Raw genomic sequence first — 15,514 nt, 5'->3', positions numbered from 1 at the left:
TAAGCACCTGCCTTGTAAGCAGGCAGTCGTGAGTTCGATCCCTGGTACCGATAAAAAGGAAAAAGGAAAAAAAAAAAAAAAGAAAGAAAGAAACTGTTATGTTTAAAAGAGGATAATTATCTGTAAAAGGGGTGGGGATGGCAGTTGATCAATTAGTCAGAGTAACTTAAAAGGTCATAGAAATAGGAGCCAGGTGCTGTGGCATCCATCTGTAAACTCAGCTACTTGGGAGGTTAAGGCAGAAGAGTGCAAGTTCAGCGCCAGCCTGTGAGACCTCATAGCATTGAAACCAAGACCTCATCTTAAAATCAGAATAGGTGTAGGACTCCTTGTGATTGGGAGCTAGCTGACACCTATGGCAGGAAGATGGTGACCAGAAAGAGAAAAAGTTACTGAAAAAATAAAAATAGTAGAGGTTAATCAATTCTAGGCTCCAATTTATAAAACTAAATATAAAATAGTTGCTGGAGCAAATTTTAGAAGCAACCTACATGCCCACCAGTAGAGCAATGGATAAAGAAAATGTGGGGCCATGGATATAGCTCAGTGGCACAGTACCCGCCTGGCAAGTGTGAAGTCATGAGTTCAATTCCTGGTACCAAAGAAAAAGGAAATGTGGCATTTATACACTACTCTACCACAAAGAAGGGTAAACAAGCCATTTGTAGGAAAATGGATGCACTTTGAGAACGTATGTTAAATAAATCAGAGCATATGTTAAATAAGTCTTCTCTTTTTTTTTTTTTTGGTCTTTGAGACAGAGTCTTACTACACATTCAGGCCGGCTTTGAGCTCACTTTGTAGCCCAGGCTACAAACTTGCACAATCCTCCTATCTCAGCCTCCCGAGTGCTAGGATTACAGGCATGTGCCACCATGCCCAGCCCAAAATAGTGTCTCTTAACAAGAAACCCAAAATTAAAGAGCAAAATAGAAGACAGTGATAGGAAGCAGGGCAGCAGACTGTGAAAATAAAAAGGGAATCTGGGATTGAGGGGAGACAGGAGAGTGTAGAGAAGAAGAGCAAGTAAAAATGACTCAGACATGCCATGTGGGGTGGCTCATGCCTGTAATCCCAGCACTCAGGAGGCTGAGGCAGGAGGATCGTTGCGAGTTCGAGACCATCCTGGGCTACAAAGTGAGCTCAAGACTACCCTGAACTGCATAGTGAGACCTCGTCTCAAAAAAAGACCCCCCCCCAAAAAAATGACTAAGACATGATATATATACCATTTCCTCAAGATGGATGTAATTATTATGTATCACAAATGTAAACTAATAAAAACTACATTAAAAGAATAAAAGTAGGTGCTGGGATACAAACAGACTCTGAAGTTAAAAGTCAAAACGAAATTGCCTTGCCAACAAATTGCCCAGCTTTGAGAAAATCTACAGAATTCTGTGCCATGTTGACCAAACTATTGCTGGTCACTTGCATGGCACTAATAGCAAATCGGGCACAGTGCGGGGAAAACACAAACTGTCATTGATACACGCATGCAAGATGAATAAAACTTACCAGAGCTTGTTTTTTGTTGTTGTGCTGTGCTGTGCTGTGCTGTTTTGAGACAGGGAGTTGCTGTGTAGTTCAGGCTGGCCCTGAACTTGTGCCCAAACTCATGAGTCCTCCTGCACAGCCTCCAAAATGCTGGGATTACAAGCATACACCGTAACTACCACCACTCTGGGCTAAGAGCTTGTTTTTTAAAAAGAGAGAGAGAAAGGGAGGAAGGGAAGGAGAAAAGATAAAAGAGGGAAGAACTAAAAAGAATAGAAAGATAGCCAGGCATGGTGTCACATACCTGTAATCCCAGGGCACTGGGAGGCTGAGCAGGAGGATGATAAATTTGAGACCAGCCTGGGCAATTAGTGACTTAATACACTGTCTCAAATTAAAAAATAAAAAGGGCTCACTGCCATTCTATCCCCAGTACTAAAAAAGAAATGGTTAAGCCAGATTGAAATCAGTCACTGGAAAGAAATGACAGCAGTGAATGGTCCCCTATAAGATCTCTTCACTTCAGAATGATGCCCAGGCATCTGTCTGACTGGAGATAACAAAACTGCCCATCTGCTTTGGGACCCTGGGCAAGCAAGTCCCCTGCCTGCTCAGGCCGTTTGCCCACCTGTGCAATGAGAGTATAAGCGAGGACATCGTGGCCTCTCAGGGCTGAGCAGTCGACTCAGGTGTGACCCCCTCCATCCTTCTCTTTGGGCCAGGCAGCCATCTGCAGAGAAGGTGGCCCTCACACCAAGCCAGTCTTAGTGCCTAACAAAGCCCGATTGAAGTGAGAAGACCTGACCTTGCATGCTTAGCATGTTAATTGTTCTATTGTCATTCATGTGGGAACCACAAAGACCTGGGGTTTATCTCTTTCACTCTTCTTCCTCTACAGCTGCCCTGTAGTGCCTGCCTCCTGGGCTTTTTTATATGATTTAAAACTTGCCACTTGATACCCCCACACTATTTTACATCTAACATCCACTCCTTACTGAGCTTCTGTTCTGCAGTGGCTGACAGGAATTACAAATGCAACACAGATAAACTGGTTCTGAGCCAGACCTCTCACCTTAGCAGAGTATGGCCTTGGCCACAGCTGGCCAGAGGAGGCCTTCTTTTACTGCCTTTTACTGATCCTACTAGATTAGGATCAGTTTGGATGCTGAAAGTGTAGTTTTTGGGAAATTGGGATAATCTTAAACTTCTGATTCTGTTGCTAATAATAGCAGTTTCAGACCCTGCAGCTTTTGTTAGCAGTTTTCTTTTCTGATCCCTTTCTTTTTACTATTAACTGTAGATTTTAGAGTTCTGGACAGCAGGAAGCATGTAGGGCACTCCCACCCAACCTGGTGTCATGTGGCCAGTGGTTTTACTGCAGTCAGACTCACCGCTGCCCCTTTCTCTCCTCTCTTCTTCCTCAGACACAATGGGAACATTCTTTTGGACGCAGAAGGCCACATCATCCACATTGACTTTGGTTTCATCCTGTCCAGCTCACCACGAAACCTGGGCTTTGAGACATCGGCCTTTAAGTTGACCACAGAGTTTGTAGATGTGAGTCAGGAAGGAGCAGCACTCCCAGGGTTACTGTATTCTCTGCCTTGGAGAGGGAGGTAATGGGCTCCCTCCAAGTTAGGAGTGGACAGAACAGGCATAGCAGTAAGTCTGGGTGGAACAGGACTTCTGGGTGCTTCCTGTCTGGAAAGGGGTGGGGAAATATCGGAGTTTGGCCCAGTTGCCCCAAGACAGGAGGCCTGTGAGAAAGAAACCATTGCCACATCATCCCCTTGGCCCTTCCCAGGTGATGGGCGGCCTGGACGGTGACATGTTCAACTATTACAAGATGCTAATGCTGCAAGGGCTGATTGCCGCACGGAAGCACATGGACAAGGTGGTGCAAATTGTGGAAATCATGCAGCAAGGTGGGGCTGGATTCCCACTCAGGTTGGGGGGCTGGTGCTTAGGACTTCCAGACTGGCGGAGTGTGGGAATCCACAAAGGTTCCCAGGAGATCCCAAATGAGACTCAGTGCCATTGCTTTCTCCTTCAGGACAGTTCCTCCTGACATTGGCAGAACTGGGCCTGGAGAGGGCTGAGGGCAGCAGTAACAGTGTCCTCAGCACCCTGGGAGCAGAGGTCCACTTCCTAGCCTCCCAGTCCTCTTCTGCCCTTGCCCAGCTCTTTAAGTTTCTTGGTTTCCTCCCTCTATCACCTTCCGTTTTACCACCTGAAATGTTCCCTCCCCGTCCTACTTTGACTCTGATTCCCCTGGCCTGGCCATTCTCATCAGGCAGCCTTCCTTTTGCCATCCTGCTCTGAAATTTTCCATTGTTTGGGGTTTTTTGTTGTTGTTTTTGTTGTTTTGAGTCAGGGTCTCACTATGCAGTTCAGGCCTTGAGCTCACTTTGTAGCCCAGGCTGGTCTCAACTTGTAAGGATCCTCCTGAGTGCTGGGATTACAGGCTTGTGCCACCATGCCCAGCTCCTGTTATCTTCTTCCACTGCTGTTTCCTCCTTGCCTTGATACCTGTAGTCTTTTGCCTGCTTCCCCGCCCTTGTCCTTCATTGCTCTTCCTCAAGACACCAGGTGGATACCAGATCTAAGCTGCCAGTCTCCCCACCCCACAGGTTGTCGCTGTTGCACAGGAGCCTCCCTGTCTGGCCCCGTGATGACGGTGGCCCAAGTCATCTGTGAGTGTCAGACGTAGCATAGGCAGAGTCCTACAAGCAGATAAGTGTGCCCAGCTCAGGGCCCGTGCCCAGCCTTCCCTCAGGACCAAGCCTGCTCCCTTGGCCCCTGCTAGGGGAAATGGCATGGACCCTCCCTCCTCTGCCCACACCCCTCACCTACAGAGGGTAAAGCTTAGGAGTGTGGGATGGAAATGGGCACCACAGGGCTGCCCACTAACCCTGTCCTCTACCCCAGAACTACATCCATATTATCAGGAAGCTGAGGTGGGAAGGATATCCTTGGTACCCCTAGCTTTGTATCCCATCCCCATTACTACCATACCACCTTTCTATCTGTGCATGACCCTCAACACCCAACTGTTTTCCTCCAGGTTCGCAGCTTCCTTGCTTCCATGGCTCCAGCACCATTCGCAACCTCAAAGAGAGGTTCCACATGAGCATGACGGAGGAGCAGCTCCAGCTTCTCGTGGAGCAGATGGTGGATGGCAGCATGCGGTCCATCACCACCAAACTCTATGACGGCTTCCAGTACCTTACCAACGGCATCATGTGACCCCCTGCCTCAGGCTCAGGCGCAGTGGGAGATCCAGGCTGCCTTCATGGGAAGCCCTTGCCTGAGAAATCCCAAACTGGGAAACCCCACGTACTCAACCAACCGCCCAAGGGAAATGGAAGGCAAGAAATACAAAGGATCATGTAACTGCGAGAGCTGGCCAAGGGGCAAAAAGCCAGCCATAGGGTCCAGAACTGTGGGGGCTCCCCTGGCCCTGCTATATCAGTATTACCACCAGGCAGACCCCAAGACTCACTGCGCTCCAAAGAACTAAGGTGATGAATGTGGGGGCTCAGGGCCTCTCTCCCTTTGCTGGGCTTTGAGAGGCTTTTTCCATGAGCTACACCCTTGTCCTGGGTCCCAGGAAGGGGATTGAGTAGGTTCTTGGTACTTAAAACTCGATCCTGTGGTTGGCTTCAGCCATGCTGCTGCCCAACTCAATCCTCCCTGGAACTGAGCCCAAACCAATTGGACCCTGCACTTGCTGAGGTCTCCATCATCAGGGCAAGGGAGGAAATAACCACAGTCCCTCAGGTATACTGAGGGTATTGGCCTAGCCATGGGGAATACTTCCTGATCATTACACCCAGGAAATAGCTCTCGATTTTTTAATTTCTGTTTGAAATAAAGTCCTTAGTTAGCCATCTGTGTTGTTGTGGGATGGGGGTGGGGGAGGGGGACAAGACAGGGAAGGGGGTTGCTTGTTCCCTGTCAACTGTAACAGCTCTCCTGGAAGGGCCCCCATACCAAGCCCACATCATCCAAACCACATAGAGACCTGCGTAGGGATTAAACCATGAGCAGTTTTAATGGTCTGGTTTTCTCCCAGTTAGTATTATTACTGTAAGAATAAAGGATTCCTGAGAGCCTGTCCCCTCTTCTGTCTGGGCTCCCTTGACAGGACTCATCCCCACCAACCCCCCCACCCCCGGATTTCTGGGGAAAAAGAAAACAAGTGAAAGGCACTGCAGGATGAGGGGCTTGAGTGCCAGGGAGTACAGGGTGGTAGGGCAGGGCCCAGCCCAGAAGAACATGTCTGCCTGAATAAAGGGTGGAGATTGTTGCAGTCCTATCCTCCCACCTGAGTTGCACACTGGGGGTCTGCAGCAGTAGCATGATTAGTGTTGGGTTCTGCGAGCAGGAATAGAGGGCCCAATCAGCCAGGACCAAGGGCCAAACCCAAAGGAGAACTGCAAACTGCTGGGATCCTCAAAAGCTTTTCCTTCAGGTTTGGGAGAGGGACTGAACACAAAGTGTTGTGACACCCCCAATCTAGGGACAAGCCAGCAGCAGCAGTGAAACAAGGCTCCCAGGGAGGTCGAGCTGGTCAGGCCCAGGGCCTAGTTGTCCCCACTGCCCCCCTGCCGAGCCCTGATGAACGCCATGCCATGTGTTCGGAAGTGGGTCTTGAGGTTGAGAGGGCTGTCACAGCTCTTCCCACAGACTTTGCAGGTCAGTGGGCCTCCAGAAGTGGGCAAGGGACAATCAGCACCCTCTGGGTCAGCCCCAGACAGAGAAGGGGACTCTTCCTCCCCAACCCCCAGCCCCAGGGCACTGGATCGCCCCCCACCGCGTCTCTTCTTATGGCTAATGAATCTGTGCCGGCTCAAAGAGCCAGGAGAGGCAAAGCACAAGCCACAGTCGAGGCACTGCTGGGTACCACCATCCACCCTTAACCCTATGAGGCTCTGATCGGCCAAGCCACTGCGATAGCGCAAGGGACCGTGGCCTCCTGACCCAGGGCCACCTCTAAGGGGTTTTGCTGGTGGTGTGGTGCTGTCAGGTTCCTCACTGCATGAATCAGAAGACTGGCGGCGTTTTCGTCCTGGCCCCTGGGAAAGGAGAACAGTTTTACCATCACCCTGGCAGTCTCCACCAGCCTTACCCTGGCAACCTAGGGCCAGGATCTGCCCAGCTTTTCCCACTGCCACGGCTGGCACACAGCAGGCTGGGCCACTGCCTACCTGGGCTCTAGTACCAGGCCCCCGAGCCAGGGTGCTCCCTCTGCCAGGGGACTGGGCCCCAAGTGGCAGGCCATGCCGGACCTGGACGTGTTTCTCCAGGATCAGGCGGCTGCTGAAGGTACGCTTTCCCTCTGTGCAGTACCTGCAAGGGAGAGGCAAGGTGACAACAGTGGTGGCCCAGCACCAAGGCTTGTCAGAGCAGCCTGCACTGGTGGGAAGGCACAAGGGGGCAGGAAGGCAGAGGCAGGGGATGGGGATAAGGCTTACCTGCACGGGTACACTCGCTTGATGCCCTCATGATTGACCCTGACATGGCGTCTCAGGCTGGGGGCGGAGCAAAAGGAGCGCTCACAAAGGCGACAGGGGAACTTCTTCACTGACTGAGAATGGGATGGGGAGACTTCAGAGACAGCTCCAGAAGGCCACCTCCAGTGACACACAGGTGACCTCATCGGGTGCACTCACCTTGCCATGCTCCTTCTTCATGTGAGCCACATACTCATCACGCTCAGGGAACCAGGAGTGACAAAGGCCACAGGTCCAGCCCCCAGGCCCACCACCCCCACCCTTGATGCCTTTGCTCCCCAGTTCCCGCCGGGGCCGTTTGGCTGGGCGCCGGCGGCGCTCAGGGGAACTGGGCAGCTCCTCCTCTTCGGAGGATGAAGACGACTCCTCAGTCACAGGGGCTGCCCCTCCGTGAGACACAGCTAGCTCCTCAGGCTCAGTCTTGGGTGTCAGAAGGGCACCTCCTGCCCCTTTCCCAGGGCTCTCCTCCTCCAGGCGCCCAGACTGATGGGTGTTCTGTGAGAGGAAGACATGGAAATGGCTGTGGGGAGGGCTCAATTCTAGCAAAGTTTCTCCCCTGCTGCCCACTTCCTGAGGGCTCTGTGTCCCTAGCCCAGTGACCCAGCTCGTCACCCTACCCCTGGCCTTTGTCCCTATACCTTGAGATGTTCCAGCATGGTCCTTTTTTGAGCAAAGAGCAGAGGACAAGATGGGCACTTAAAGACACTGACACGCTGGGGCAGCAAGTGCTGGTCAAAGTGTGCGGAGAGGAGGGGTTTGTGAGTGAAGACTGTGTCACACATGGCACACTTGTAGATTAGCCTATGGAGGGAGCAGGGACAGTGCAGATGCCAGCAAGGGATGAGGAGTGCCCTGTCCCACCCTGGCCTGCAGCCACCCCCTGGCCCAGTCTCACTTGGCTTGCTGGGTGAGGAAGGTCGGATGCTGAGAGTAGAGATGGGCATGGGCGCTGGGTGCAGACTTGAAGGCCATGGGGCAGATGGGGCACTTATGGAAAACTTCGCAGTGTGATGTCTGGATATGGGACTTAATGGAGTTCACACCACCAAACACCACTGCACAGCTGGGACACCTGGGGGAGCAAATGGGTAGTGTCGTAAGGGGGAGCATCCCCATGCACACTCCCCCTCAAGGCCCAAGTGGACATGGGAAAGGGATGGGTGGTGGAACATGGCGTGCAAGAGAAAGGAGGCAGCCACACAGGTCCAGTCCCTGAGACAGGCTGTGGGGCACAGCTGGAGCTCCAGCCGGCCCTGTTCTCCCTATGCTTTGGAGAACCGCTGGTAGGCAGAGTACCGCAGAGGCCGAGTTCTGCCAATGACACAGGACTGCAACACAGGAAGACCAGGCTCTCCCCAAGAAGCCATCAAAAGGCTGGCACCGACATGAGACCCTTGAGCTCTGCCAGGCATGGAGATGAGGCACCTGTATCCCACACGACGAGAAAAATGCAGACAGGCCTCCCGCAGGTGGGTCTGGAAATTGGCTTGCAGAAAGTTGCCTCCACATTCAGGGCACACGTGAGGGGCTCGGTTCTTATGCGTGCGCTGGTGGGCACTGAAGCTGCATCGATTGGGGAGCATCATGGGGCAGGACGGACACACCTGTCAGGGGCACAAGCAAAGTGAGTCAGTGAGGGGGGTGGTTCCGGCCTCACATCCCCTAGCCAAGTACCTGATATGTTCCTGAACCCCATCCCTGCAGATTCTAGGGGTCCCCTCCGCAGAAGACTGTGAATGGGGACTCACATTGCTGTTGGACCCTGGGGCCGAGGGACCAGACTGCTGGAAGTGGGCTGCCATGCCAGCCTTGTCCCGGCACTGCTGCTTGCACTCCAGGCAGCGGAAGCACGTGTATGCAGAGGTGGCAGGGACAGCAGGTGGATCTGTGGACAGTGGCAGCACAGGGGCCTCCGTGGCAATTGCAGTAATGGCAGAGGTAATGGCTCCCTCAACCTTGCCCAAGACAGGCAAGACGAGAGGTCCAGGAGCAGACGGCACAGCCACAGGCAGCAGAGGCGTGATGTCTGGCTGCCCCACCATCTGGTCAAGGGCTACGGGCCTCATGACCAAATGTGAGCACTGCATGACGAGCCCCTTGTCCTTGTGCTCCCGTGCATGCAAGAGCAGACTGCACTTGTTAAAGAAGACCAGACGACGGGCGCAGTGATTGCAAGTGACCTCAATGCGCATGCTCCGGCGGTCATAGTGCCTGGCCAGACTCTTTTCTAGCGAGAAGGCATCCCCACACTCCAGGCAGCGGTAGCCGGTGGGTGGTAGAGCCAGCCCAGCCTCAGCAGGTGGACTCAGGTTGGGTCTATAAGCAGGCAGCAGGTTCTTGCTGTTAAGGATCTTGTTGAAGGCCTCCACTAGGCTGGACTGGGTCCGTGAGATCACTGTTCCACTCGCTGTGCCCAGGCTGGCAACTGGCTTTGAAGGCTGCACCATCACCACTGAGGCACCATTCAGCTTCTGACCTCCCGTCCCCAGTCCGCCACACCCCTCAGCTTTGGGCAGAGTTTGGGGCACCAGACCTAGAACATTCTTAGCCATCATCTTAGGGCTGGTGGCAGATCCTCCAGGCAGAACCACAGCTTTTCGGGCAACACTTGCTGCCATCAGCATGGCAGTGCTGGCGTTCTGGATGGTGGCCACAGGTAGCACTGTACCTTTCAGCCTTGTGCCATCGCCCAACTGCACACTCACCAACTTTGGGCCCTCAGGGGCTGGGACTGCAGGGGACAGCTTCAGGAGGCTTGCCTCAGCCAGGAAGGCCCCCTCAGTCAAGGGGGCAGGGGGATCAGGGTTAGAGGGGACCCGGGTTACAGTCCTCGTGATATTTCCACAGGATGTTTTAATGGTCTTGATCCGCACCTTGAGGGGCCGAGAGGAGCTAGAGGAGGCAAGGGAGTCATTGCTGTCCTCATCTGCAGCCTCAGCTCCACTAGAAGGACTCTGGGGACTTCTAGGACACTTGACAACTGGGTCCTCCTCTTCTTCCTTCAGGGGTTTGCAACTGGGCAAATGAGGAGAGGCAAGAGGGCTCTGGTGCCCCGGAGACTGCTTGAAAAAGGGTACCCCATCAACCTGGATAGGTGAGGCACCTGCAGGGACACCTGTGACCTCAGGACTAGAGCATGGGCCTCGCTGGTCTTGGCCCTCAGGATGAAGAGGACTGCAGCTTTCTTGCTTCAAGGCTCCAGGGCATGAGGAGGAGCTCAGTGGCAGCAGCACTGGGCCATTCTCTGGGGCCAGCTCAAAGGGTGAGGGGAAAGGTGGGGGGGTCACTGCCCCCCCATGAGGTGGGGAGGGCGCAACAGGAGGTAGAGGATCTGAGTGCTCTCCTGGCTCAGGCCCAAAATGAGCAAAAATGCCCAAGGGGGCTTTGCCTTCCATAGCTTTTTCCTTCCAGGTACCTGTGCTGGGAGGACCTGGGGAGTGGGGAGTTCCTGAAAGGGATGACTCGGAGACCCCAAATCCATTCTGCATCAGAGAAGCCCCTGAAGTTCCTTCCTTAGTAACTCCCCTAGCCCGAGCTGCTTCCCCTCCTGTAGCACCTGCCAGGGCCTCAGACTGCTCAGGACACACAGTGTTCTTGACAATGACGCTGACTGTGGAAATGTCTGGCAGTGGCAGGCCATGGTCAGAGGCCTGGGCTGGAACCTGAGGGTCATCCCCGGCTGCTGCTGCACCTTCAGATTCTCCTGCCACTCTGGGCTCTGGCTTCCCTGGGGCTCCTGGTTCCTCACTATCTTCTGGCCCAGAGTGGATGGCTTCATTCGCATCGATGTCAGGGATGTCAAACGCAGCAAGGAGGTCATCAAAATCAGGGGTCTTCATGTCCCCCATCGCAGTAGGTCCCAGACCTGATAAAACAGCAAGAAAAAGGAGAAACTGAGATGTCTGCACAAGAGACCCTGGACCTCTTTCCTCAAGATCTCTGGACTTTTCCTCTCCAGATAGGTATACCCCCACCAGACTGAGTGCTGAAGAGTGCAACTGCTGGTGTCCTAAACCCTAACAGCAGAAGGCGAGTGTGTCCACACCAGCACAAGCAGGGAAATCCACAGTAAGCAAAGGAAGAGACTGCATAGAAAAGGGAAGAGAAATGGGCACTGGGGGCTCAGTAGGCATCTTCGTTGAAACCAGCTCATCCATTCCTATGCTCAGCATAGAACCAATAAATCGATACTAATACTGAGGAGGAGGATGAAAACAATGCTGTAGGTCAAAGGCCCATTAGTGCATGGGACCAAGTCATATTCTTCATAGATCTTCTGGGGCCACAGAGATCTGACCAGCCAACTGCAGAAAGGAGCAATGACTTAAGCCAAGACTTAAGAAACTGTTCTATTTATCTTTATGGTAGGCCTGCTGCATACGCAAATACTTCTGCCTTTTGCCATTTGAAAGAGGAAAAAAGTAATTCATACATCAAAGAGTTATTTGGAGCATGAAATGAAATTGTAAACATGCAGGTCAGACCCAGAACACAATTTACTATTACAGCTGAGTCAAACATGAAGCATGAGGTCAAGAAGTGGGGAGAATACACATTGGATGTCTAGTGCTGGGGTCAGACATGAGGCAAGGCCTCTTCAGTCAATCTGGGACACTTGGGATCACCACTGACACTGAGATCTAGCTTTGTCAGCAGGAAGAATGGACTCGGGATGATCACCCTAGAGATCAACAGGTAAAGAATAAAACACAGGAACAGAAAGAGACAAAGAGAGACACAAGGGAAAGCAGTGACAGCAACCTGGCCACAAGGGCCCCAACCTAGGCCTCATTCATCACAAACACCTGCTGCTTGCTCACCTGCCTTCCCTAGAGCACCCACATCCCTCCTCCCCGCTCACCCTCTCAGGATTCCAACTCCAGGGCACAGCTGCCGCCTGGGGAAAGCTGGTTCTCCACCCACCCGAGTGTCACTGTCACTCCTTCTCTGGGCTCCTCACCCTAGTCTCAACCCCAATCCTCTCCAGTGCAAAAGCCCCATGAGAGTCACATGGTGACAAACCAGCACCGAAGACAACTCACAAACTGGAGAAGCCCCAGGTCTGTCCCCTACCACACTCTCCCCACATGCATTTCTGCACCTCAGAAGAAGCAACTCAAGCTGCCTCTATTTGTACACATTCCCTGCCCAAGATGTAAGCATCTCCCAGGGCCAATTCTCTCACCTCTTTCCAGCTTGAGACTGTAACTGGAGACAGTCCCAGCAGGTGGCAGCTGGCACTGCCTGAACCAGGGGTGCGGGGGTTGGGGGTGTACCAACTAAAGGAAAAAAGGGGAGTCTTTCTTGCACCCTGCCCCCTACTTAGTTCTGCAGACTCTTGAGTTTAAACAAAGCCCTTGCCTTTACTCTGCCGAATCCCTAAGGCCCTCCTGAGCCTGGCTCCCTCCCACCCAGGAGAGAGGACAAGAGAAGTGGCCTAGTGGAGCAGGGACCAGTGGGGAGTCGCAGCTACCTCGCCCTCCAACGCACAAGTGACTTAGAGGTCACCGGATAGCCACCTGGAGCAGATAGTACAGCGAGCAGTGAGCTCAAGGCCAAGGAGGCGTCCCTATCCCCCCCTTCCCCTCCGCCCCTGCTCCCTTTTCGCTCTGTTCTTCCCCAAAAGCCGAAGGAAGGGGCTCAAAGTGAAAACCCCTGGGTCGGGCGGATGCTCATTGCCCTTTGCCTGGACCTAGGGCCTGCTGCGCAGCAGAGGGCGAGGGGCCGACACCCGCCGGGGGCGATTAGGTTGCGGCCAAGCTGGGCGGCGGGCGTTATTAAGTCCCTGCCATCTGCCAAGGAATGGCGCGGAAGCAAGTCTGGGATTTCGGGAAGGGGGCTGTATGTACACAAGAGAAGCCAAAGGGGAAACTGAGGCGAGCGCTGTTTGCTTTGCTCCCACAGGCCGAGAAGTGAAGAACTGGCCTCGGCCAGGCCACAGGCCCTCTGGGAACAGCCGCGCAGCACCTCGAGGCCCAGAGCACACGGCGTAGGGGAAAGACTGCGGAGGGGGAGGGGCGGCCCCCGCGCGACTCCCAGCTCGCAGCCCGGTCAGTCCAGCTCGGACCTCGGCCCCTGCCAGCCTTGTGCGGCGCACCTCTTCCAGCGCGGACCCTGGAGGCTCCCCCGGCAGCGGGGACGGCGAAAGGCGCGCGGCGGGCCCTGGGTGCAAGTCGGGAGTCCCGTGGGGCCGGACGCTGACCCGCGCCCCAGGGGATGCAGGCTCCGCTCAAGCCCGGCCCAGCTTCCCCACCCCCATCTCTGGGCTCGGACACCATTTTAGGTCGCGACATCCCGCAGCCTGCAGTCCTCGGACGGCACTACGGCTGCCTCTCGGGTCGGGGGCGCCAGGACTTAAGGTCCCCGACCCTTCCTTCACGTTTACCGGGCTAAGGGCTATGCTTTCAACAGGCTGGGAGTTTCGCCCATTGCCCCCCCTCCACCCCGTGACAGAGGAGGTGTCTGGGCCTTCCTAGAAGCCGCCCCAGGGGGCGGCACGGAGAAGAGGGTAGTTGCCCAAGTGGGGGAGGGGCGGGGGCTTTTACCCGCCCCCCGGGGGGGCGGAGCCGAGGGCGGGTATTTACCTCGGGCACTCTTACTTGTTCCGTTCCTACTGCGAGCCGATATGCAGCGGTCTCTACTCTGCTCCAGCAGCAGCCACCGCCACCGCCCTCCCCGGGGCCGCCGCTACTTCCTGCTTCTCTCCGGTTCGGCCTCCCTCCTCCCCGAGTTCCCTCCGCGCTCCTGGCCTGAGCAGCCCGCTTTCACACTCGCCATTGGCCAGTTACTCCGTCGTTCAGCTCTGGGCCCCTCCCTGCCCCGGTCTAGGTTGGTCTTAAGTACTGCCGCTCGCAACTAGCCCCGAAGAGTCCGCTCATCCTCATTGGACCAGGAACCTAGGCCCCCTGAAGCAGCCTCTCCCCATTGGCTGCTTCAGAGTCTACATGCCCGATATGCGCCTCTCAAGAGCGATTGGCCATCGCTACTGTCGCTCTCAGAAAGAAGCCACCCTGATTCCCCGTTTTCCGACCGCAGGGGTAATTCTCCCAGGTGCGACTCCGCCTCCTCACCCTCTATTGGCTGCTCGAGGCTGCAAGCTGCAGTTCACTTATGCAAATTTAAAGAACTCAGCTTCAGTGCGGTGGGAACTTTGAGGAGAATCTTGTCGACTCCAAGGAGACCCTGGATCTTTAGATCTGTTTGCGCCGTTTTCTCGGGGGCTAACCCCCAAAGTCAGTGATGCAGTGCACAAGTCGCAGAATGGGCCGCAGCTCCTAAGCATGACGTCATCGGTTGACCACTGCCTCACGCTGTGCCCACTGCCTACAGCGTTGTGTAACCGGACGCGTGGAGCTCGCGCGCCGCCAGTCCCAGGCGATGGCGTCACCTGCAGCTCCTCCCTTCTGCGGAGAGGCTCGGACGGGTACGGGATTTGGAACGTGGAAAAGACTGGGACCTGATAGCTGGGCCGGGCTTGCGGACCGGAAGTGGGGGAGAGGTGACGTTGGGAGTGTCAGCGTGGCCCGGCCGCTCCGCAGGACCGGAAGGTCGTTCACGGATAGGTCTCGGGGCGCGGGAAAGAGGAGGAGCCCCGAGCGTGCGCCTCTGCAGGCGGCCGTGGCTGCCCGGTTGAGCTTTCCCGCGCTTGGTTGCACCGTCCCCTGTAGGCGGGGAGAGGGAGGAGCTGCTCCGTAGCTACTAGCTTAGCCACCAGTTAGTCCGCCACGCTCGCAGCGATTGTCTGCGGAGGCACCCTGCCTCGCGAATTGAGAATGGCAAAAGGCATCTGTTATCTGCCAGGACTCTGGACCAGGACACGGACGCGCCCCGAGTTTCCGTGGCTACAAAGACCACATCAACGTGTTACAAGCTTCTGGATAGGAATCTTGGGGTCACACTGTAAGGGTGGCATCGGACAAGTTGCACGACCTCCCTATTTTCTCATGGGTATGATCTGGCAAGATTGTTTCTGTGAGGAAAGTTTAGAATGTACACATGCATTGGGGCTAGGGATTTAGCTCATTGGCTTAAGTGCCTGCCTGGTAAGCACAAAGACATGAGTTCAATCCCCAGCATCACAAAAAAAAGAATGTACACATGCATTATAAAGTGGTAGCAAATGGGATAGTGTAGCCCACCTTCCCTGCCCTTTCCCAGGATGCTTGCCATTGCTCCAACTCACAAGACACTTCCTTCTCAACTGATCTAGAGCCTGCTACTTGGGAGGCTGAGGCAAAAGGCTGTCTGTAACGAAAACCTGTCTCAAAATTTTAAAAAAGGTGGGGACATAGTTCAGCTGTCCCTGTTTTCTATCCCCAATACTATAAATTAATTCTAAGGGCCCAGAAAGCTAAACACTGAGGGTTCTGAGGAAAAACTTGTTCTTCAACTAGGCACACTAATGAATATTTCGGCTACTGTCGTGGTGTATGCATGTAATTCTAATCAGGAGGCTGAAGAAGGAGGATCATGAATTCCAGGCCAACCTGGGCAACTTAGTT

At 54.3% G+C, this 15,514-nt stretch overlaps 2 protein-coding genes across 13 annotated transcripts in view; one reads left to right on the top strand and one right to left on the bottom strand.

Moving 5' to 3' along the window:
* Window positions 1-5,385, top strand: part of Pi4kb (phosphatidylinositol 4-kinase beta) — a 30,907-nt gene extending 25,522 nt beyond the window's left edge. For 4 of the 8 annotated variants that reach the window (XM_063253296.1, XM_063253282.1, XM_005007786.4 and 1 more), the window contains 3 exons: window positions 2,922-3,054; window positions 3,302-3,422; window positions 4,562-5,385. In XM_063253296.1, coding sequence (XP_063109366.1) covers window positions 2,922-3,054; window positions 3,302-3,422; window positions 4,562-4,743 — 436 coding nt within the window. In that variant the 3' untranslated portion in view covers window positions 4,744-5,385. Of the gene's footprint in view, window positions 1-2,921; window positions 3,055-3,301; window positions 3,423-4,127; window positions 4,191-4,561 lie in introns of all 8 variants that reach the window. The other 4 variants (XM_023561318.2, XM_063253299.1, XM_063253293.1 and 1 more) reach the window with 3 other exon arrangements.
* Window positions 5,386-5,526: 141 nt separating this feature from the next.
* Window positions 5,527-14,462, bottom strand: Znf687 (zinc finger protein 687). 5 transcript variants are annotated; one of them, XM_063253273.1, is made up of 9 exons: window positions 14,084-14,462; window positions 8,762-10,878; window positions 8,310-8,617; window positions 7,909-8,085; window positions 7,652-7,814; window positions 7,173-7,508; window positions 6,975-7,087; window positions 6,708-6,849; window positions 5,527-6,575 (listed from the first exon to the last, which is right to left on the bottom strand). In XM_063253273.1, the coding sequence occupies exons 2-9, from the start codon at window positions 10,859-10,861 to the stop codon at window positions 6,084-6,086; spliced, it is 3,831 nt and encodes a 1,276-aa protein (XP_063109343.1). In that variant the 5' UTR covers window positions 10,862-10,878; window positions 14,084-14,462; the 3' UTR covers window positions 5,527-6,083. The 5 variants fall into 5 exon arrangements, with proteins under 5 accessions (XP_063109343.1, XP_063109336.1, XP_063109335.1 ...); XM_063253266.1 differs by lacking the exon at window positions 14,084-14,462 and adding an exon at window positions 13,613-13,918; XM_063253265.1 differs by lacking the exon at window positions 14,084-14,462 and adding an exon at window positions 13,598-13,847.
* Window positions 14,463-15,514: the final 1,052 nt, after the last annotated feature.

This window comes from Cavia porcellus, unplaced genomic scaffold (genome assembly GCF_034190915.1).
Source record: "Cavia porcellus strain 051 isolate PalLab524CR breed Dunkin Hartley unplaced genomic scaffold, mCavPor4.1 scaffold_1, whole genome shotgun sequence".
Taxonomy (NCBI): Eukaryota; Metazoa; Chordata; class Mammalia; order Rodentia; family Caviidae; genus Cavia; species Cavia porcellus.
This window is presented reverse-complemented; position numbering and strand designations above follow the sequence as displayed.